General features: G+C 43.5%; 1 protein-coding gene across 2 annotated transcripts in view; it reads left to right on the forward strand.

Annotated features, from left to right (window-relative positions):
- The window catches only part of PLXNA4 (plexin A4), a 139008-nt gene that overhangs the window by 74408 nt on the left and 41077 nt on the right, over positions 1-23523 (forward strand). For both annotated transcript variants that reach the window (XM_036760468.1, XM_036760469.1), the window contains 4 exons: positions 3772-4040; positions 7924-7990; positions 9083-9229; positions 13843-14002. In XM_036760468.1, the coding sequence (XP_036616363.1) occupies positions 3772-4040; positions 7924-7990; positions 9083-9229; positions 13843-14002 (643 nt within the window). The remainder of the gene's footprint in view (positions 1-3771; positions 4041-7923; positions 7991-9082; positions 9230-13842; positions 14003-23523) is intronic.

The following is a 23523-nucleotide window of genomic DNA, read 5'->3' on the forward strand; positions in this document are numbered from 1 at the left end:
GTCTGGCAAAAATGTGTAACAGAGCAGAGCCAAGGATATATCTCAGGTGTACAACAGTGGAAACCTCCCTCCAGATCAACATTTATTCATTAATTGGTTCAAATCATTCAACCATAGTCATGCTAGGGGTGCTGTACCTACAATTTAATCCAGTCTCTTTCCTCTATTGCTTTAGATGTGAGGATCCCAGGTGAGCAAGCATATACCTTCTTCATCTGAAAGCCAGCCCTTTTCTCTAGGGGAATCCCCTTACATAGAAGATCATAGGCTTTGAGACCTTAGAGAAAAGACTTCATTTGCAGATAAAGAAACTGAGGTCTGAAAACTTAGGTGACTTGCCCACAGTGGCAGAGACAGTAAATAGCAAAGCCAGGATTTGAACTCAGATTTTTCTGAATCCTATGTCCAATGAGTTTGATGTGGGAGGAACTATCCCAGAAGAAGGGAGTCAAGACTCAATCTGAACCTGTCCCCAGGGTCTATAAATAGTAACAGCTTTGGGAAATTTGGAGTGAGTTGTTTACGAGTGAGCCAGGTAGATAAAAAGAGAAACCAGTGAGTAGATGGCTAGGTTCAAGCCTGAGACTTGAGGATACATTAAGGTCACTGTATTTCCCATTCTCTTGTTTTCCCTTTCCTCTCCTGGCTACCTAAAGTTAATAGAATCAGCTCGTACCATAGAAGGGGGGCAGGCATAAGGGAAGCAGATGGTGGACTTGGACTTCTTTCCTGGAACTCTGGTAGACACCTTGACGCTGACCTCTACAGTCTGGGGCTACAGAAATACAGACTGGAGAGACTAGAATGGAAGGAAAGGGTTTGGGGAGAAAGCTATAGACAAGAACCAAAGGGCATTGCTGGAGCTATGGAAAAGAGGGAGCCACAGCACTATGTGTAAGTGTCCATCTTGGCTCTGATTTCTTCCACTGCCTCCTTCCAGAGGACTTGCTTTGCTTTCAGCTTTTAAAGAGCCAAAGGAAATGAAAGCTGAACAGGTACAGAAAAAGGGGCATGGAGAGGGTCACTGTCCTGGTTGCTCTTGGGCTTCCAGATCTGTGGGAGCTGTAGGGAAGGATCAGAGGCTTTGCTGTAAAACTTCCTCTTCCCCGAGAAAATTAAAATTGTGCTCATCAAGTGCCGTGGCTTCTTGATCCTGGGCAATGTCACTGTGACCCAGTGGATGGTTAGACCAGTTATGGAGACACCTGAGGTCATAGTCATAGGATCATACGTTAAGAGCTTATAGGGACCTGGGGGATTCTCTAGTCCAACCGCCTCATTTTATAGATGAAGAAACTGAGGCCTGGGAAGTTTAAATAATTTGCCCAAGACCACACAGCTAGTGAGTATCTAAAGTAGGTCTGAACCCACATCTTCCTGACTCTGCTAGGTCCGGTGTTCACTCCTCTACCAAGATACCTCTCATCTCAATGCCAATGAAGCCATCTCCACTGACCTTGGGTAAATTTAGTCTTCTCTCTTCCCTTCAGTGTTGATCAGTGCTTAATCTGAAAGGTTTCATTGTTCTAAAGTAGAAAAGGACCTTAGAGACTACCTGGTCCAACCCTCCTTTTAAATATGAGGGAATGAGATGTAGGAAAGTTGGCCCAGAATAATTCAGGTATTGTCAGAGGAAGGATTTGAACCCAAGTATAGGATTTGAATCTAGTAGAGAATGTTACAGCTGGAAGGAAGCTTAGAGAGCATCAAGTCTATGCCCTCATTTTTTTGTTATTAAATATTTAATGTTTTTCTAATTACATGTAAAAAGTTTTAGCATTCATTTTTTAAAATTTTGAGATCCAAATTCTTTCCCTCCCTTCCCCCCATTGAGAAGACAAGCAATATGATATAGATTATACAAGTGCAGTCATGCAAAACATATTTCCATATTGATCATCTCATGAAAGAAAGCACAAAAAACTCAAGAAAAATAAAGTTTTAAAAAGTATGCCTTGATCTGCATTCAGACTCCATCAATTCTTTCTCTGGGGGTGGATAGAATTTCTCATTATGAATCCCTTGGAATTGTGTTGGATCATTATATTGCTGAGAAGAGCTAAGTCATTCACAGTTGATTCTTGTACACAGGATTGTTGTTACCGAGTACAGTGTTCTCTCGGTTTTGCTCATTTCATTCTGCATCAGTTCATTTAAGCCTTCCCAGGTTTTTCTGAAGGCGTCCTGCTCATCATTTCTTATAGCACAATTGTATTCCATCACACTCATATGTCACAACTTGTTCAGCCCTTCCCCAGTTAATGGGCATCCCCTCCAATTTCCAGTTCTTTGCCACCAGAAAAAAAGAGCTGCTATAAATATAAATAGGTCTATAGTTTTCTTTCTCTGTTTTTGCTCTTCCTGGTTTAGGTTTTGGCACCATATTTGTGCCATAAAAGGAATTTGGTAGGACTCCTTCTTTCCCTATTTGTCCAAATAGTTTATATCATATTAGAATTAGTTGTTCTTTAAATGTTTGGTAAAATTCATTTGTGGATCTATATGCTCCTGATGATTTTTTGGTGGGGGTGTTAATTGATGTCTTGTTCAATTTTTTTTTCTAAGACAGGGTTAAATATTCTGTTCTGATCCCCTCACTTTATAGATGAAGTAACTGAGTTACAGAGAGATTACATGACTTGCCTCATGTCACACAGTTATTTCAAGGCACGGCCAGGACCAGAACCTCTTTCTTGAGAGCCAGTGTTCTGTTGCAGTCAGCTGAGTGTAGTGATTGTCAACCTGAAGATGCTCATCCAGCATCCATGCACCCTTAGGGGACCAAAGCTTGCTCAGAAGAAGCTATGATGATCTGTTATATACTGGGATCCTTCTTGGAATGATTCTGGCATGAGTAGTGATGGGGAATCACATGTGTAGCATCTGGAGCATTTGAGTGGTGCAGTGGCTAGAGTGCAGAACCTGGAGTCAGGAAGACCTGAGTTCAAATCCAGCTTTGGACACTTACTAGCTGTGTGACCCTGGGCAATTCACTTGACCCCATCTGCCTCAGTTTCCTCCACTGTAAAATGGGGATAATCATAGCACCTGCTTCTTAGAGCTGTTGTGGGTCTCAAATGAGATAATATCTATGAAGCACTTAGCACAGTGCCTGACGCATAGTAAGTACCATATAAATACTAGCTATCATCATTGTCATCATCACCATCATTGACATTATTATTCTTTTCTGTATGCTAGTTACTCTGCTCATTGCCAGGGATATGAATACTAAAAGCAAACAGCTTCTTCCCTAATGAAGCTTACCTTCTATCGGGAAGATAAAATAGGTATAAAGATAAATATAGGGTAGGTGGCACAGTGGATAGAGTGCCAGGCCTGGAGTCAGGAAGACCTGAATTCAAATCTAGTCTCAGACACTTATTGGCTGTGTGACCCTGGGCAAGTCACTTAACCTTCTTTGCCTCAGTTTCCTCATCTGTAAAATGAACTGGAGAAGGAAATGGCAAACTTCTCTAGTGTCTTTGCCAAGAAAACCCCAAATAGGGTCACAAAGAGTGAGACAGGACTGAAATGACTGAAAAATAAAAATATACAGAATAACACAAAGTAATTTGAATGTCAGAGAGGACTAAGTGGAATGCCCAGGTGGTGGCAGTGGCATCTTTCCAGAAATGGCCACATCCACGTAATACCACAACCCATCATTGTCACGTCCCATGATCTAATTGCGCACGGCAGTGATGACCATGACAGGTGAGTGATGTGTCTCAGGGGTGTATGACTCATCCTTCTCTTTCCTCTCTGTAGGTACCAGGCTACCGGCAAGAGCGTGTAGAGAAGGGCCTGAAGCTCTTTGCCCAGCTCATCAACAACAAAGTGTTTCTACTGTCCTTCATCCGCACCCTGGAGTCCCAGCGGAGCTTCTCGATGCGGGACCGGGGCAACGTGGCTTCACTCATCATGACGGTCCTGCAGAGCAAGCTGGAGTATGCCACAGACGTGCTCAAGCAACTCTTGGCTGATCTCATCGACAAGAACCTGGAGAGCAAAAACCACCCCAAACTCCTCCTCAGAAGGTGAAGAGTTCAGGGAGGGAAATAACCAGAGAGGGGTTGGAGGGAGGGTTTCTACCCCAACCTAGACCCCACCCAACCTTCCGGGATGACTTAATCTTTCACCTACCTAGGGGCAGTAGACTGGAATGGATGACTTCTGGGCTTATTTTTCATGTCTCCACTATGTGTCTAGTATGGGACTCCCTGTCCCATTCTTAAGCATGTTTGTTGAGAAAGCTCTGGTCTTGGAGACAGAAGACCTGAATTCAAGGACAACATCCAGCAGTTGCTAGTTTAGTACCTGTGTGACCCTGGGCAAGTCAATTATTCAGCCTCAGTTTCCTCATCTCTAAAATGGGGATGATGATACGTGCAAAGAGAGCCCTTAAAGTATACCATGAATGTAGTATTCTTTCCTCCATTTTGTCTTCGTTCATCTCCTTTTCCTTTCATTTGTGTCCCCTCTGGCTAGCCTCTGACACCATTGAGCTTTTCCCCTCAAATTCTCCTTTTTGTAGAACCTTAACATTTTAGACCCCCAGAGGACCTTTTGTGGTCACCTTCAATCAGGAATAATATGCATTTTTTCATAGAATCATGAGTTAAAGCAGAAAGGGAGAAAGGGAGGTTGTTGTTGTCCATTCATTTCAGTCATGTCTGACTCTTCATGACCTCATTTGTGGTTTTTTTGGGGAAAGATACTGGAGTGGTTTGTCATTTCCTTCTCCAGCTCTTTTTACAGATGAAGAAACTGAGGCAAAGAGGGTTAAGTGACTTGCCCAGGGTCACATGGCTAATAAATATCTGAGACCGGATTTGAACTCAGATCCTCCTGACTCCAGGCCTCATCCTCTATCCATTGCACCATCTAGCTGCCCCACTTAAAGTTTATCTACTACAGTTATCTCATCTTATAAATCAGGAAACTGAAGCCCAAAGAAAAATTAACCCAAGATCAAACAGCAAGTAAGTTGTGAGACCAGGATTTAAGCTCAACTTCTCCAACTCCAAACCTAATGTTCTTCTTAGTTAAGAATCTATCATATTTTAAAACATTCTAGAGACGGAGATGCCACATTAACCTGTGATCATCCACCCCTGTCTCATATCCAAAAACATCTGGTTTACGTTGGATTTAACCCTTGCCATTGCGACTTGTTCAACACAGTTCTGAAAGTAAGCTCCTTGAGGGCAGGAACTATGTCCTTTTCCATTTTTTTTTTTTAAATTCAGCATCCTGAATCCAGATCCTTACACCCAGTGGGTACATTAACAAAGTGAAATAGTGGAAACCAGGTAAAGCGCCAGCTAATTCAATCCAAGCCAAGGTTTGTTGTATTGAACGGAATTAGCCTGCACATTACCTAGTCTCCACTAGCTGGAAACTCCACACATGAGTAAAAGTGAAATTGGACGAGGTAATAGGTAAAAACTTGTGCTCATTTCCTGCGGTTCGTGCCTCATCTGAAATGATGATAATTTGATCACCAGTTTCCCTTTGCGTGACACCAGGCACCCTTGAAGACAATGCTCAAGTTTTCCCTTCACCCTCCTTCTCCCCAGGCCAAACCATCTGTTCTCCTTTCCTTTCTGACTTGCCTTAATTGCTACTTCAAATCAGCCAACAAGAAATCATTAATCTCATACTTAATAATCACAATAGCTAACGTTTATAAGACTTCAAAGTTGGCAAAGACCTTTGCATATTTGATTCCCCACAAACAAACCTGTGAGGTAGGTGCTATTTTACAAATGAAGAAACTGAGGCACAAAGAAGAGGTTAAGTGATTTGCTCCAAATGTCACCAAGCTAGTGTCTGGGGCAAGATTCAAACTCGGGTCTTCCTGACTCTAAATCCATCACTCCAGCTACCAGGCCACCTAGTTGCCTCTGACTTCCGTCTGTCAGTCTATTTAATTAATGCTTTTGCATCTCTGCCCCTCTGTTAATACCTCCAGGCTTTCTTCTTGGTTTAGCAAACAGGTTGGGATTTCAGAAAAGATTCACTTTAAGATCTTGCTGCACTGGGCGAAACCTCACACAGCATCAGGAAGCAGGCATGAATTGGGACAATCAAACTAATTTGGGAGCAGAAACAGAAGAAAGAGTTTGCACAAGAGATTGTTTTGATTTATGTTTTACTTTCGCCAAATGGCCACCCACTGCCATAATTCTAGGGTTGCCACCGCTGAGCCAAGCTCCCACTGTCAGTTTTCCCGTGTCGTCGTCTCTCCCGGCATCTGTGTATCTCTCGCTTTCATTGACAGCTCGCTTTCCTCCAACGCCTTCTCTGCTTCCGACTTTGCTGACGCTTATTTTCCTTCTTTTTCCTGGCCCCGTCTCCAATCCCACTTTTTCTAATTCTTCCCTGCTTTTTTCCTCCATCTCTGCTCCTAAATGCCCTCCCTTGATTCTGGTATCTTGGCATGTTTTCTTGACCTGTGGTACCTCTAAAATGCCCATGGCCATATACGGACTTGGCCACCTCTGTCTAGTGCTTCTCATGAGCATAGCTGAGGCCTGAGTTCTGTCCACCCCAAATGGAATCAATAGAGGCCCCTGGCATTTAAACATTCAGGAGAATACACACTATACTTGGAGTCAGAGGACCCACATTCAAATCCTGGTTTAGCCACTTTTTATCTGAGTTGGGCAAGTCACTTTATTTTTCAGACCTCAGTTTCCCTCTCTGTAAAACAAGAAGGCTAAATGCCTTCTAAGACTTCTTCCAAATCTACAGCTATGATCTCATGAGAATGAAATCAGTGTTCCACCTTTTGCCTTTGGGAGTCAGCATAAAAAAGTCCGTGAGTTTACCCTAAGGCATGAGAGATTTGGATAAGACTTAGAAGAAAATTTTCTGATCATGAAGACAGTTCAACCCTGAAATGGATTTCCTGAGAGATGTTCTAGCATAGCCGTCTATGGAAGCCCCTCAATTTTTTTCTTTGCCCAGGAATGGTTCAGATTTGGCATTGCCTTGGCATGAAAGGGTAGATTAAATGATCTTTCTGTATCACTGCAAGCTCTGGGAATCTTTGAAGTGAGGCTGTAACTTGGCTTTTAGGGCCCAGTGTGGTTGGTCCAGTCATACTGCCATCCTTACCCCCATCCCAGCCAAAGGTGGTACTATTACTTCATACTTGCCTTTATGTTGTCAAAAGAACTAATAATGATCTGTCACATCAGCCCTGCTCCCGATTTTCATTCTTTTTTCCCCCAAAAAAGAAAACCCATGCCCTATCAATGCTCCACTCTGGAACATCACACTGCCCCAGTCCTGTGGAAAGAAGTTGACCACATGGAGATGGGAGGTCTTGGAACTAGTACATGCATTAGAGTCACAGGGTTTGCGTAACAGAGGTGTCAAACACGCAACTAGTGCACTACATGCAGAGTTGCAGCCCAAACATGATTAAAATGTAATTGGAAAATATTTAACAAAACAAAGAAAAACATAGTAAAACATAGATAATATTATACTTTAAGGTTAATAAAATAATATAATATAAAATAATATAATATAAAAGTAATATATATTATACTTTAAAGCTAAGTGCAACCATCAGGAATCCTTATTTATGGATTAGTGGACCCCTCTTCTATTTGAGTTTGACACCCCTGGCAATGATCTCAGAGTCACGGGGACCTGGATACCAATGCTACCTCTTTAAAAATGTGTGACCCTGGATGAGTCACTTGACTTATCTCTCAGTTTCATCCTCTGCAAAATGGGGAGGGGTCAATTAGACTGACTGCCTTCTGAGATCCCTTCCACTCTGAATCTATGATCCCATGAAAGCCATGAAGCAGCCAGTGTCTTTCTCTGTGGTCCCAGTGAGACTAACTCAATGCCTTTTCCTTTTGTCTTGCTCTGACTTCTTTCCCTGGGGCTGGGACACAGGACGGAGTCAGTGGCTGAGAAGATGCTAACCAACTGGTTCACTTTCCTTCTCTACAAGTTCCTGAAGGTAAAGGGGATGGGCATCCAGAGGATTTCATGGGAGGGCCTAATGTTTCCTGCCTTTGGGCTTTGTCCTCTCCATCCTCTCTAATCACTGCCCCACTCCCTCCAACCCATCCCTATTTTCCTACCCCATGCCCACTGAGGCCCAGCTTGCACCAGGAAAGGCACAGACCTCCTCCTGACACAGAGGGCATCTCCCCCTGAACACCCCAGAGAAGAGAGCCCTCAGGGACTCATGGCAAAGATTGTTAAAGGGCATGTCATAACCAGTTAGTGTGCCCTGAGCTTCACTAGGTGTGCCCCAGATTATGTGGAACTCAGGGTCACGTTGCCAAGGACTGAGTGATGCCTCAGTGCTCTGATTCAGGGGAAAAAAAGTTTTACAACTTTTCTAAAGAAAGAAGACAGAAGAGAAAAACAGAGAGACAGAAAAGAGAGAGACAGAAAAGCACAGTCATTCCCTCCTGGCTGCTGTCATACTTGGAGAGAAGAACATAACAGAAGTCCCTGAAAGGTCATGACTGTGAATCCTAGAACCATATTCCCATTTTCTATGAAGAGCAGCACTGCTATGTTTTCCTTTCCCTTTTCCTCCTCCCCCTTCTCCTCTTCCCTTTCCAATCTCCTCTACCACTTCTCTCCCACCTCAGTCCTAACATGGGGCTGATAAGGACCACAAGCAGGTACAAAGAGGCAATATGCTGGCGGCAGATAAGCTAATGATACGGCAGTGATGTTGAGAACCACTTGGCTGCCAATCATTAACACCAGTTGCACTACAGGGAAAGGCTTCGGGGATGAGAGACCTAGAAAAGGGGTAGCAAGCAGACAAGGGAAGAGGAGAGAGGAATATGGAAGAAAGAGAATATTAAGGATGTGGATGGGGAAGGGGGGCAGCATGGACGGTAATGAAGGTACAAGTCAGAACAGGTGAGGACTGAAAGGAGAGGGGATTATAAAAGGAAAGGAATGGAGGTAGGAGCAGGAAAAAGAGAGAGAATTCCAGTAGCAACGTCCCTTTGACTGAAGGTGGGAAATTGGGCACAGCCAGCAGATGCAGCGCCTCCAGTCATCACAACAACCCTGTCTTCCATAGGAATGTGCCGGGGAACCCCTCTTCTCCTTATTCTGTGCCATCAAACAGCAGATGGAGAAGGGTCCTATTGATGCCATCACTGGTGAAGCCCGATACTCCCTGAGTGAGGACAAGCTCATCAGACAGCAGATCGATTACAAGACCCTGGTGAGAATCTGCGAGAAGCTTCCCCAACCCCAGGCTACCTAATGATTGTCTCCATTAGGTACTGCTAGACAGAGTGTGGGTTGGGTCAAGCAGGGTTGTAGCCAAAAGATCGTCTGCTTGGAGCTGGAAGTGACCTTAGAGATTATCTGCTTTTGCTCCATCAATTTATAGATGAAGAAACTGAGACCCAATGACCTATAACGACTTCCCAAGGCTATGTAATTATTAAAGTATAGAGCTAGAATTTGAACCCAGATCCAAGGAGTTGGATGTAGATGAAGAAGTCAGGGAAGTAACTAAGAAAAAAGCCCAGCATGTCCCCAGACCCGGTGACTCTTTAAAGAGGAGGCTTGTAGCATCATAGCTCTGGAGGTGACCTCTAAGATCTGGAGGTAGAAGGGAGCTCAGTGGTTATGTAATCTAACTTCCTTATTTCACAGATGAGGAGCAGAGGTCGAGGGAGGTAAAGTAACTTGATCAGGGTGACACAGCTAGCAAGTATTTGAGGTCAGATTTGAATCCAGGTCTTCCTAACTGCAAATGCAGCTGTCTCCCTAGTCCATAGTAGATCAGTGGGAGTGGGCACAGTGTAAGAGTGGGAAAAGGTGTCATGAAAGGGAAGTCACTGAGACAAGAACTGTAGTCTGGTGATTTGCAGTATTAGGTTTCTGCCTATCAGTTCCTGATCCCACGTGTCAGACACAAAAGTGACTAGGGTGACAGGCATGTGAAGTGCTTTCTCTGTCTCTATTTTTCTGTCCCCTTTTGGGGTCAGTTTCCCAATCATACACACCTAGGATATTTCTGCAGAAAGAAGATGACTATAGTTTATCTCCTGCTCCTCCTACTCATAGACCAGGTCATCACCATTTCTGTGTATAGGGAGAAGAAGGAGGAAGAAGTAAAAAAGGAGAATGAGGCTAAATAAATAAAGAAGAGAGGGAGAAATAACCCATAGAGGAAAGAAGAGAGAGAGAGACAGAGACAGAGAGAGACAGAGAGAGAGACAGAGAGACAGAGAAATAAAAATGGAAGGGAAGTGAGGAAAAGCAGAAGGCAGAGGTTCAGCCTAACAGACACCCCCCTCCCACCCCATCCCCCTTTAAGGTTCATTCCAATACTCTGATTCTCAGGCGATCCTGCCAACCAGTCCCCAAAGTATAAGCTCACAGTCCCCAAGGTGGGCTGGGGAGACAGTAACAGCTAGCCCTAAACAAAGCCCCTCTCTTCTCGATGGGAATGATTTGATGCTAATCAGCTTTTCCCACCCCCATCTTCAGAGAGCCCCATGAATCCCGATAGGCATCTTAACAGATTTACAGGCTTTGGCTTGGCTGATGAGGATTCAAAGCAGCAGCATGTGAATAAGGCCACTGCTTCCTCACAGTCACTGTCTGCTAAAGAAAAGACTTTAGAAGCTCCTATTTAAAAAGGGGTGGGGGAAATCTTCCAAAAATAGAGACCTGAATAGATTTCTTAATGAGACAGAACTACTGTTTAAGCGTGTCTCCTGTCTGTTCTTGTTTGTTCTCATTCTCTCTCTCTCTCTCTCTCTCTCTCTCTCTCTCTCTCTCTCTCTCTCTCTCTCTCTCTCTCTCTCCCCCTTTCCCCCCATTCAGATCAATGTTGAATCCAGTGAAATGAGTTATATTAATGTTTTGTCCCTAAATGGTGATACATTTCATTTCTGGAGAAAGACCACTGTTAGACTATCAAGTCCAATGTCAGGTTCTATCACATACAAAGGACATGAAAAATCTGAGTATGTTAAGTGAGCCCAATGAAGAAACCATCATAGGAGCAGATTTTTGGACCTGGAAGGGACCTAGAAGTCATAGAGTTCAGCCCCCAAATTTCTACAGATGAGAAAACTGAGATCCCAGGGACTCACCCAAGTTAAGTGACAGTGGCAAAAGCCTCTGGGCTCTCTAACTCCAAATTCAGCTTTATTTCAACAGAACCTTGAAGAAGGGTGACATTAATTGAAATAGGTCTGAAAGGGCAATTTAAATCTCTGGAAGGATATTACAGTGTATTGAGTGTGGGGTGCACCTCCATCTCCAACGAAGAGAGACAAAATGCCCTTAGATGGCTTCAGAAGTGATTGAGAAAAACCTTCCAGAATGAAGGTTTTAGTTCCCAAGCAGATAGCAGGAAAATCTGCAAGTTGCTGGTTTAGTCAGGTAGCCTAAGATGATTGGAAGACAGACCTGCCTAAGACATGAGACAGGACCATACAAGAAGGAGAACACAAGTCACACACACATCTATCGGCATCATTACTTACAGGTCACACATTTTAAATATTTGCTGGTTGAGCAGATGGATCTTCAGTGGAAGCAAAGAGACAGATTAAAAGAGACCCTTCTAGTCCCACAATTTCAAAGATTTTATAAATTAGTGATCTCCTCTAGTCCCTGATGAACTGTTTTTAGAGAGAGATGCCTCTCCATTGGGCACTAAAGCAGGACTATTATTGACCTCCATGCAGGCAAGAGCACTGTCTTTCTGACTGTGAGCAGATGGGTTGCTTAACATCCCTCTGGGACAGTACGCCTTCAGGAATCCCCATTGTGCTATCCAGAGCCAAAGCACAATTTTGACATGTTCTATGTAGGGCAGAAGAGAGGCTGATCTCCTGTTTCTAGGCTTTCATCCTCTGCCTTCAGTCAAGATCTCAGTGAGAGTTCATAATCCTGCTGAAGTGTACAAAGGGCAGTTTTCCTCTCTACATTCACTAATCCAGATCTTGTGACTTTGACAGCAGGCATGCACAGGAGCATACAGAAGTCAAGTTTCAGTATGCATAGGGTCATGGAATCAGAACTGGAAGGACCCTTACTAGGGCCTAACTAATCCAACTTCCCTCGTTTTGCTAATGAGGAAACCAATGCTGAGGTCATTCATGTAGCAAGAGAGAGAATCCAGATCCTCTCCCTCCAAGGCCAGTGTCGTACCCCAAGTTTGAGAAAAGAGCTTGGAAATTTGGGAGGGGAGTGGGCATCATGGAGAAGGCATCTTTTCAAGGTTCAAGAAGCCCTCAGCCTAGCTAGCCAAGTCTTACAGAATGAACACATGGTCCTGAGCTCTTTCCCTCATCATTTTCAGGATAAGGATTTAGTTTTATAGTTTTTAAGAGGTTTCTGCATATAAGTGTATGTGTGTGTTTTCCTCTTTCTTAATGTAATAATTATGTTACCACATGAGCTCAGTGCAACAGTCTGGTTACTAATGAAAGGCAGACATCAAGGAATTGAGGTCTTAATTGCCACCACATGCAGGACTGTTGCTATTGTCTGGCTCTAAAACGCAGATGTGGCACTTGGGAAATAGATATTGGGGCTAGTGAAAGTTCAGAGAAACTAAGGAAAGGGGAGAAAAGCTCAGGTAGCAGAGGCTGAATGAGGCCAGGTCCATAACGGCAGTCTCTGGGCCTTCTCTGGCATCTGCCATGGCCCAGCCTGTTTTCAGAGGCATTGGCTCTAAGTATCTTAACCTCAGTCATCTCTGTCACAAATAGGTTGCCAACAGCATAAATATTTCTGAGTTTCCGAGAAGTAAGAGGGTAAACCCCAGAAGCAGGATTTTAGCACCCTGGTAACTAAAGAGAAAACAACACGAAGATTTGGTCATTAGGGGTCTTTTTCACGTGCTCATAGACTGGTTCCGAAGAGAGAAGTTGAGTCAGATATCTGATACCTGTATCCATACACAAAACTAGTCATGAACAGATCCAGGAATAGAGCTCAGACAGCCTGATCCTGCATTTTTAAAGGGCATCTTTTATTTTTAAAGAGCATGCTAAGTACTTTATAGATTGTTCACATGCTGATCAGACAAAAAAAGGGGGTGGGGAGGAAGCCAAAAGGTCCTAACAAAAGCTAAAGCTTGAGGAATCTTTTGACTGAAGAGTGAAATTTCCTAATTTGTGTGAGGTCCTACTTACATGTTGTTGTTGTCATTAGCAAATCAAACAGTGGCTTAGTTAGGGGTGGTGAATGATGAATGTATGCATTCCCAAGCCATAGTCCACAAACTTATTTCAGTAATAAATGGGAAAATCAGGATTTTAATGAGGTTTGTCCTGGTAGAGACATGGGTAGCCAGTAAGTGAAATTTTCAAAAGAAAGGAAGGGACAGATGGGTAGAAACAGAAACAAAGAGACTTATGGGGGGAGGAAGGGAGGGAGGAAGGAAGGAAGGGAGGGAGGAAGGAAGGAAGGAAGGAAGGAAGGAAGGAAGGAAGGAAGGAAGGAAGAAAGGAAGGAAGGAAGGAAGAAAAGAAAAGAGGGAGGAGGGGAGGGGAAGGAAGTTAGAAAGGAGGAGAAAAAGGAGACAAAAAAATAAAAGAAAAGAAGCAAGGAAGACTCCTGAGAAGTCTTATATTCTTACCATGCCAAAGAGGAAGGGTGATGACCTCAACAGGGAGAAGGGGAGAGGGACAAAGAATGAAGGCGAAATCTCTCCCTCATTTTCTACCTCTATATGGCTCCAGACCCTCTGAGGGAAAGGAAGGTCCTTGTTGAAGATGGGAGGAGGCCTACAGAACCATACTCTCTCTCCTCTCCGAGAAGCCATCTTTTATACACCCTTTATGCCTCTTCTCACCCTAGGTCTTAAGTTGTGTCAATCCAGACAATGTCAACAGCCCTGAAATCCCAGTGAAGATCCTCAACTGTGACACCATTACCCAGGTCAAAGAGAAGATCCTGGATGCCATCTTCAAGAATGTGCCCTGTTCCCACAGGCCCAAAGCTGCTGATATGGATCTGGGTGAGTGAGCAATAGGTCTGCCCTTCAGGTCAGGGTCCAGGAGAGAAAAGATTACAAAAATGTCTTCTTCCTGCTATCCTCAATCAGAGGTTTGATGATCACCTCTTAGGGAGGCTGTAGATATGAGTCCTGGCTTGGTTGGATCACATGGCCATTTCCAACAACAATCTCCTGACTCTACAATGCATGGTGGGAGGAGAAATGCTGATGTCCAAATTATAGAAGCTTAGAGCTGAAAGATCCTCTAATCTAGACCAATGCCATCATTTTACAGGAGTAGAAACACCAGAAGTGAATTAGTTGTTACTCCAGGAATTCTTAACCTTTGTGTCACGGACCTCTTTGGAAGGCTTGTAAAGCCTATGGAAACCTTCTCAGAATAACGGTTTCGAATTAATAAGATAAAATATATACGATACAAAGGAAACCAGTTATATTAAAATAAGTTACCAAAATACTTATTAAAAAACACTTGTCAGACCCAGTAATCTATCCATGGACCCAGTCTGTGGACCACAGGTTCAGAACCTCTGCCACAAGGAGTCATGGGCCAAGAGGACTATCCTCATGTCCTGACCTGCTTTCCCCAGAAGTAACAGAGTGGTGGCCGTGGGTAAGAGGAAAACAGTAGATGTTGTGTGACAGCCTCACCTGATATAAGTCTTAATTATCCCCATCGTTTATTGAGCATCCTCATCAGTAGGATTGAAACAAAGACTGATGGAAAGTAGGAAGGGAGTGTAGGTAGCATGACAAAGTAGATAATATGCTAGACATAGAATCATGAAAATTGAGCTCAAATTCTTGCTCTGGCATCCTGTGACCCCAAACAAATCACTGTAAACATCAATGTCCCTCTCTGCAAAATGGGGGTGAGTTCGTAGTAACTACCTCATGGGGGTTCATAAAAGGCTCCAGTGAAGCAATGTATGGAAAGTGTTACGTAAACTTTAAAGCCCTGTATAAATGCCAGTTAACATTAGACTGATGTTTTCCAAATGATGGCCCTGGGCCAATCCGTAGTCCTCACTGTCGTCCTGTCTGCGCTCCCACCCGTCCTCCCTCCCCTTAGTTTTCTCTCTCCCAGCTCTGCTGAATACCTGAAGCATCTGGGTCAATGAGAATGGACAAGAGAAAAAATGAGAGAAGGCGACTTTCAGGGGAGCGATGCTCAGATTTTACTTGAAGTGTATCTATGAATAGTTTGCATAGCCTACATAAGCATAGCTATATTGTGTGCAAACAATATAAAGATGTGGTCTGCCTGAGTGTTTCATGCAGCAGGAAATACTAGGCCAATTCCTGGGATAGAAGAACATCAACCTTCATGCTTATCTTGGGTGAGAGGCATTGGGGAGGGGGGATGGAGGTTAATGTTGGGTAAAGAAATATAGAAAGAAGAGTTAAGACAGACCCCCAAGGGACATCCCTCTGACCTTCAGGTGTGCTTCAACTATGCTATCCAATTCAAATGAGTAATTGTGCTCTGGGAGTCAGAAGACCTGGATTTAGATCCTGCCTTCAGTGTTAGCCAGTTGGGTAACCTTTGGGCAAATCAATTCAGATCTCTGGGAGTCAATTTATTCATCTCCAAAATGGGGATCCACAGCTCCATCACTCTGCCTACTTTGTGGGGGTGTTATGGGACAGCAAACCAGATGATATATATGAAAGTATTTTTGGAAGCTGCAGAGCTCTATACAAATGAAATACATCATTGCTAATGCTTTCTAAGATCATATACTCTTAGGAAGTTTTACAGTGGAAGGGAGTCTCAGATTAGGAGAGGCACCATTCATTAGGCAGCTGGTGATGTGGTAAATAGAGTGCTGGACAGGGGGTCAGGAAGGCCTAAATTCCAACCTGGCCTTAAACACTTACCTTGGGCAAGTCACTGAACCTCTGCCTCAGTTTCCTTAATCATAAAACAAGGATAATAATACCTCCCTCCCAGAATTTTTGCAAGGATCAAATGCAATAATATTTGTAAAAGCAAAGTGCCTGGCACATAGTAGGTGCTTAATAAATGCTTGTATCTTTCCTCTCTCATTTACCAATGAAGCAATTGAGGCTTAGAGTGGTAAAGATACTTCAACTTATCCAAGGTCAAACAGCCGCTTATTAGCAGAGACAGCATTAGAACCTGGGACATCAGGCTTTCAACTCCATTGTTCTTTTCACTATATGCCACTGCCCCCAAAATTCAGGGAAGGAGTTTGGGCTTCCTTTCCGTTCACCCATTCTTAATCTCTAAGGTTCAAAGGATCAAATGAGATAATGTTTTTAAGGTGCTTACTTACCACAGATCCTGGCACATAACTATTATAGAAATGTTTATTCCCTTCCCTGTGTTCCCTTCTTTTTGAACCTGACCTATGATTTCATTGATGTATGGAACTCCTAAGTAAAGAAACTCCCTCTACCGATGTATATATACCTTCTCTACAACTTATAATCTTAGAGAGCTGCTTGGGACCCCTGAGAAATAAAATGCTTTGCCCAGGGTCATATGTGGTATGTGTTATAATAACGATAACCAGCCTTTATAGAACGCTTTCATTTTGCAAAGTGCTTTAAATATGTCATCTCATTAGATCCTCACAAGAACCCCATGAGGTAGGCGCTATTATCGTCCCTGAATTTTAAAGGCGACAGAGCCAGTGCATGAGCGAGACCAGTGGAGGGTAGAAGATGGAATGGAGTGAGCGGCGACATTATCATTGTCAATCTCAGTGTACCATCAATCCCTCTCCCATCACGCTCTCCTTGGGCTAAGTTGACCTGTTCACAGGTGTCTATGTTGGCCAAAGCTCTTGCTGCTCTAAGCCCTATGTAGAGCGTGCACCCAAAATGAAGACATAGGTGAAGAAGCCATGATCAGATGCAGCCTAGAGCTGCCCATCCGAATGTGCTGGCTGAGCTTACCCCAACTCCCCTCCTCCCTTACACTCGTGCCCTAGGGAAGACTGCTGGAAGCAGACTCAAGTACATGACAAGCAACCACACAAAAATCAAGATCTTTAAGTACTATTCCTTTTCCTTCCCTACCTGTGGAAACTGGAAAAGGGCCCTGTCTGAGCTCCTATGTTCTCATCTGCAAAGGATAGATGGCAGTGTCCCTAGATCAAAGGAAAATATCATTTAAGAAAGGGAAGTCTGCATAATTCAGGTTTATTTTGAAATGTTTATTTTTTTTTCAATTAACAAGCATTGATTTCCTCTTCTTCCCATGTCTTCCCTCACAGAAAAAAGAAAAGCTAAGCCCTTGTACCAACTGCATAGTCAAGTAAAACAACTTCCCCCATTTTTGCTGCTGTTCAGTTGTGTCTGACTCTTCTTAACCCCATTTGGTATTTTCTTGTCAAAGATACTGGGAGTAGTTTGCCATTTCCTTCTCCAGCTCCTTTTACAGATGAGGAAACTGGGGCAAATTGTTAAGTGACTTGCCCAGGGTCACACAGCTAATAAGTGTCTGAGGCCAGATTTGAATTCTTCCTGAATGTCTTCCTGACTCCAGGCCCAGGTGCTCTATCCAATGTTTCACCTAGCTTCCCCCATTAGCCATGTTAAAAAATGTATGTTTCATTCTTTATTCCTCACTTCTTTATCAGGAAGTGACTTCTCTCATTGCAAATGAAGAAACTGAGGCCCAGACAAATTGATTTGCCTCAGCTCAAACCGGCAGCATGCCTTGCTACATCAAGGTTTGGTATAACTGTGTTAGGGTGGTCATTGACGCAATGCATAATCCTGGTCCCCATAGGAAGTATTACTCTCCTGTTAAATGATACCAGCAACACATAAATTCATTAGCAGAAGCATTTAATTAAGATACAAAGCAACATAATTAAAAAGGAATATAAATAATGCTGCCAATTCTGTGTCTACTTAACTCTGCTTTTTAAACCTCCTTCTTCCTGATAGCACCATGGTAAGGTAACCCAAGTGTTGTGGGAAACATATTCCAGAGAATTTCTCCTAATAAGCAGAACTCTCTCTCCCAAGCATTTTGAGAAATGAAGTCCTTAGGTCAAGGTCAATCGTGTCCACTGCACAAAGATGGTTTGGGGCAAAGCTAGGACTAGAACCCAGGTCTCCTGACTCCCCGCCTTCCATCCTTTCCATTATACATCTTCTGCATCAAACCAGAATGTTAAGGAAAAGCAATGAGCTTAGTCTGGGCTTCTTAGGAAGAAGATAAACTGGCAACTATGGGGAAAAAAGTCTCTGTATGGGGAAATCCCTAAGTTTTTCTTTGAAATACTTTCCTGTCCTTGCTAGAAAAGGCCATGGTGGTAAAGGATAATGGAAACACCACCATATTTGTAATCAGAGGATTATAAAATCCCACTTCTCTCACTGATTATCTCTGACACTGGGCAAGCCATCAGATCATAGTCACAGCATTCTAATCTAGAATGAGACCTCAGAGAACATTTGTCAACTTCCTCACTTTACAAATGAGGAAACTGAGGCCCAGAAGGTTAAATTATTTGCCCAAGGTCACACAATGAGTTGAATCGGAGGTGGGATTCGAACTCAGTTCTTCCTACTCTAGCACTCTTTCCATTCCACCCAGAAGTCTCATATAGGCCACTTAATTTCTCTAAGCCTCAGTATCCTCATAAGTAAAAGGCTTGAGCCAGATGCCCTTTATGGTCCTTTCTAATTTTAAAATCTGTGATATGATCCAATGAGCTGGATTCAACCCCCAACTCTGCTACTCACTACCTTGGAGGAGTCACTGTACTTTCTTCATGTGTAAAATAAAGGAGTCAGACTAGATTCTTTCTAAGATCTCTCCCAGCTGAGTCTTCTGATCCTACGACAAAGGGTAGCCAAGAAAGTGATGGATATCGCAGTCAATTAAATAGCTGCCCAACCTTGGACTTGTAAGGATGCAAGATCTCCTGAGCCACATTAGTGTGTGCTTAATGTACAAACCTTTCTGGGAATAGCACAGGGGAGATGTTTCCTGGACATTTTGGTCCCAGCTAGTCACAAGAGAACAAAAATATACTTGGTTCTCTCAGGAGAGTTTATTTTGTGGTTAGCACAAATTGTTTCTTCACAGTACAGCTGAGATTTTTTTTTCTAGGCTGGGCTTTCTCCCAACCCCACCCAGAATACCAGAGGGATGGGGGGGAGGGGGCGGTGCTATTGATTTTATTTATTTATTTAGCTTTGGGAAGTTGTTCCTGATTAAGAAGCCTAGGGGCATAACCTGACAAAGCAGATAGTTAATGAAAAGATGTAAGGTGTACTGTCTTAAAACATCTGGAAGAGAGAAAGCAACATCCTTTGGGAGAGTAGCTTCCTCCTGATGCCACCAGTGGGTGGGCCAGCCTGGCTTGAGAGCCAGAAGAGAGAGTCATTAATGGAAATCTCGCTCTTGGTGTCCTATTGGTTTATTCGGGTTGGGCGCATCATTTGGGGAGAAAGCCTTGCTATGTCCTCCCTGCTTGCCTGACAATGTTGAGATGTAATCATGTGATCCAGCTATCACCACAAGAAACTTCCCTTGCCTGTTTCAAAAGGAAAGGTTGAGTGACCCAGTCACATTACTGGAGAGAAATCCATCCATAAGCCTGGCACAAAGTAGGTGCTTAATAAATGATGAATGAACAAACTTGGAAGTATTAGAGCCCAATAACATGTCACAAAGGAAGAGGGCTGAGGAAGGGAAGAGAAAAGGCTATTGGAACTGGAATTAATTTCCAAGTAGGCCTCATCCTTCTGAAACTTCACCCTTCTCTATGCCTGACGTATATGGGATGTTCCAAAAGTCTTAGTGCTCTTAAGCCTTTAAGATTTAATAGCTTACAACTGCACTAAAACTTTTGGGACACTCAAAATGCCATCCTAGGAAGGGATTTTAACTATAATTTGGGATATCCAAAAGTGGAATGGCCCACCTCCAGACTGAAGGAGCCTCCCCATCCCTGATGGACATGAAGAGAAGACTTGGCAGGAGCTACACTGGCTACGTTTCTGAAGTCCCTTCCGATGATAAGATTCCTTAATTGATTGGCCAGCACTCTCCCCACCTAACCATGAGCGTGTCTTGCTGAGACTAATTTCTCATCTCTCTGGTGAAGCACAGTTGAGACCTGCTCCAACAAATCTGATCTTCTCCCTGCCAAGCATGAAAAACAACCACATTAAGCACTCCTGTTTGTATTGCCCTTTGTGGGTTTTCTCATTATAATCATTTGAAGCAGGTGGTGTAAGCATTATTATCCTCATTATTCAGAGAAGGAAACTGAGGCACAGAATTAGAATGGCTTGCCTAAGCTCACACAGGTGAGTCTCTTATCTGCTAGCAAGAGGGTGGTAGAGGAGCTGAGTGGTGGGGAGTGTCCCACTCTTGCTGCGGTAGCCCAAGACAGGGCTTGTCTCTGACACAGCTGCACCTCCCATTACACCCAACACCCCCTAACTCTTGCCCCTCCCTCTACTGTGCAATCTGTCAAACTCTCCCCGTTGGCTTCAGGCATTAGCCCCTCAGGGCTCCCAGCCTCCCACAGCAACAGAAGCTTGGGTGACATCAGAAAAATTCTCCCCAGACCCCAGTCCCTCAGATTGTCTCATGGCCATGGCAGGTGCCCTGTGAAGGCAGGTGACTTCAGGGCAGTGACCTGTAAGAGCCTCACCTCCTGTCTTTTCCATTTGGGTGGGGCAGAGTGGATGAGCAGGCCTGGATGGATGGTGGTCTGTAGTGCAAATATCATTATGTCATCTTAGCCCCCAAATCCAACCCTCTCCAAACCTCCCTCTTACTGGGGAGATGCCATCATCCTGCTAGTCTCCCAGATTCCCAACCTTAGTGTTAGCCTCATCTGCTCATGTATTGCCAAATCTTGATGTTTCTACATCCACCACATCTCTCATATACTTTATCGCTTACGCATTATATACATACTCATGCAGCCACTGCCCTAGTTCTGGACCACTCTACCTCTCACCTGGATAATTGCATTAACCTTCTAATTGGTTCCACTCTCTCAAGCCTCTCCTCTTTCCAGTGGTGATTTTCCTAAAGCACAAATGATTTTTTTTAAATCACAGATCTGACCATGTCACCCTCCTCCTCAAAAACTCCAGTGGTTCCTTATTGGTTTTAGGATCAAATAACTTCACCTTTAAGGGCATCTAGGTGGCACAGTGTTTAGAGCCTGGAGTCAGGAAGCCTCATCTTCTTGAGTTCAAATCAGTCTCAGACACTTACTAGCCGTCTGACCCTGGGCAAGTCATTTAAGCCTGTTGGCCTTAGTTTCCTCATCTGTAAAATGAGCTGGAGAAGGAAATGGCAAACCACAGCAGGATCTCTGCCAAGACAACCCCAAACAGGGTCATGAAGAGTCAGACAGCCCTGAAACAGTTGAATAACAGCAATGATTTCACCTTTATTTCATCCTTTTAAATTCCTATTTTTGTGTAATTTTTGCAAAGTATGCAATTATTATACGTGTATACAATTTGTAAATAAGTAAATATACACATATTGGTGATATGCTCAAAGTTCTTTTACTAACAGATTTGTGATTTTAAATGTTTGGAGACCACCGGTCTAGGCAGCCTCCTTATTATGCCTGGTCTGAGGACCAGGTTCAAACCTTCATCTTCAGTTCCTGGGCATTGGTAGACAGGGCTTCTCAATTCTGCACCCTCATCTGTGCCACCCACCAAAGGAAAGCATCGTGTTACAATGGGAAGGATATTAGAGGACCTCAATTCAAATCCCTCCACAGACACTTACTAGCTATGGGACCATCACCAAGTCATTTATCCTCTGTGCCTCGGTTCCCCCATCTGTAAAATGAAAGGATTGACTCTATAGCTTCTGAATTCTGGATCTCTGCTCCTCTGATCACCCTTCCCACAGAGGGATGCAACTAAGTCTTTCCTCGAGATAAATAGAGAAGGAATCTGGAACACTTAGAGAAAGGGAGTGAGTTGCCCAAACCACCAAGCCAGGCAATAGAAAGAGCTGTGATCCTGACCCTGCATCCTCTTCCCCCTACCACATCAGCACGGTTACAGCTTTTTAAAAACAATTCTTCAGCCTTTTTTTTTCTCAGTTGTGTTTGTGGCAGTGACCTCCAGAGACTCCTCAAATTCAATGCAAATGCTTTATCAATAGCCCCGGGAACTTCCTTCTCTCTGTCTTGCTGCTGAAGTCGTACTGAAAGGATATATTTTTTTTAAATAAGTAATTCTTGTATGCAATAAAAAGATACACTATCTTTTGAGTGAAATATAAAGAGTTCACAGCAGCTGTCTCCCCGGTTTGAATTTACCACTGCTCCTGATGGGGAGAACAGATAAAGATAATGGATTTTTTTTTTAATTTCACCTCTCTCTCTCCCTGGAAGGTGGAAGTGTAACAAATTGGATTGTGAGTGTGTCTGTCCTTTGTGCTTGGAGCCAGGAGCAGGGCGCCAGGAGGCTGGGCAGCCAGTAGCAGCAGAGGCCAAAGCTAGCAATTTTCATTTAGTGCCATGCATATGAATGCCGGGGTCACCTTCCTTCCTTCCCCACAGCAGCCCACCACTTTCCCTTTTAACTCTTCCCTTACTTAACCCAGGGAGGTCTGGGACCCTCGCCAGGGGATGAGGAGGACGGTCGTTGGTTATTAGTCTCTGTACACAGTTTTGTCCCAAGTGGGGTGGCAGCATATCTGGCAGCTGCTCAACGTTTGCGCATGTATAGCCTTCATCAGATTGCATTCCATCTCGGAGGGGGTAGGGGAAGGAAGCGAGGGGTAGAATTTGGAACTCAAAACTTAAAAAAATGTTAAAAATTGTTTTTAAATATAATTGGGGGAAAATGTTATTTAAAAAAAGAATACTTTGTGGTGCCCAGTTTAAGGATTTTTTGTAAGAAAAAAAAAAGATCCTAATTTAGATGATTTTCTATTTGGGGAAGGCAACATGGTATACTGCATAGAAAGCCAGACTCAGAATCAGGAAGACCTATATTCTTCCAGTTTCTAAAACAAACTGGTTGTGTGACCTTGGGCAGGTCACTTAACCAGTGCCTGGGGCAACCCTCCAAGAAGTTAAATTGCATAAGAAATTCAGACCCACCTTTGAAGAGGGAGTTTCCCACCAGGAGCTATCTACCTTTAACAACAAAAGTATGTTTTAAAATAATAATAAAATAAACTGTGACCAATCACAGCTCACTTGGGTGAGTCTGGATGAGCTCTTAGGTTCAAGTGCTGTCTCTGACCTATACCGTATGACTTTGGGCAAGTCATTTAACTTTTTAGGGACTCCAAGCAACTGTTTTAGATTAGGTAACCTAGGAATTGCCTGTGTGTTTCAGTGGAGGGAGATTCCATATAGAGAGTTCCCTATACTAGTAAAATGACAGTTCCAGACTGATAGGGAGACAGACAGATGGAAGTCCCTACATTAGTGAAATGACAAAAGGACAGAGAGAGGCAGAGAGACAGAGAGACAGAAAGAAAGAGACGGAGACAGAGAGGAGAGAGGAGAGAACCATATCCTCTTTTT

This window comes from Trichosurus vulpecula, chromosome 5 (assembly GCF_011100635.1).
Source record: "Trichosurus vulpecula isolate mTriVul1 chromosome 5, mTriVul1.pri, whole genome shotgun sequence".
NCBI lineage: Eukaryota > Metazoa > Chordata > Mammalia > Diprotodontia > Phalangeridae > Trichosurus > Trichosurus vulpecula.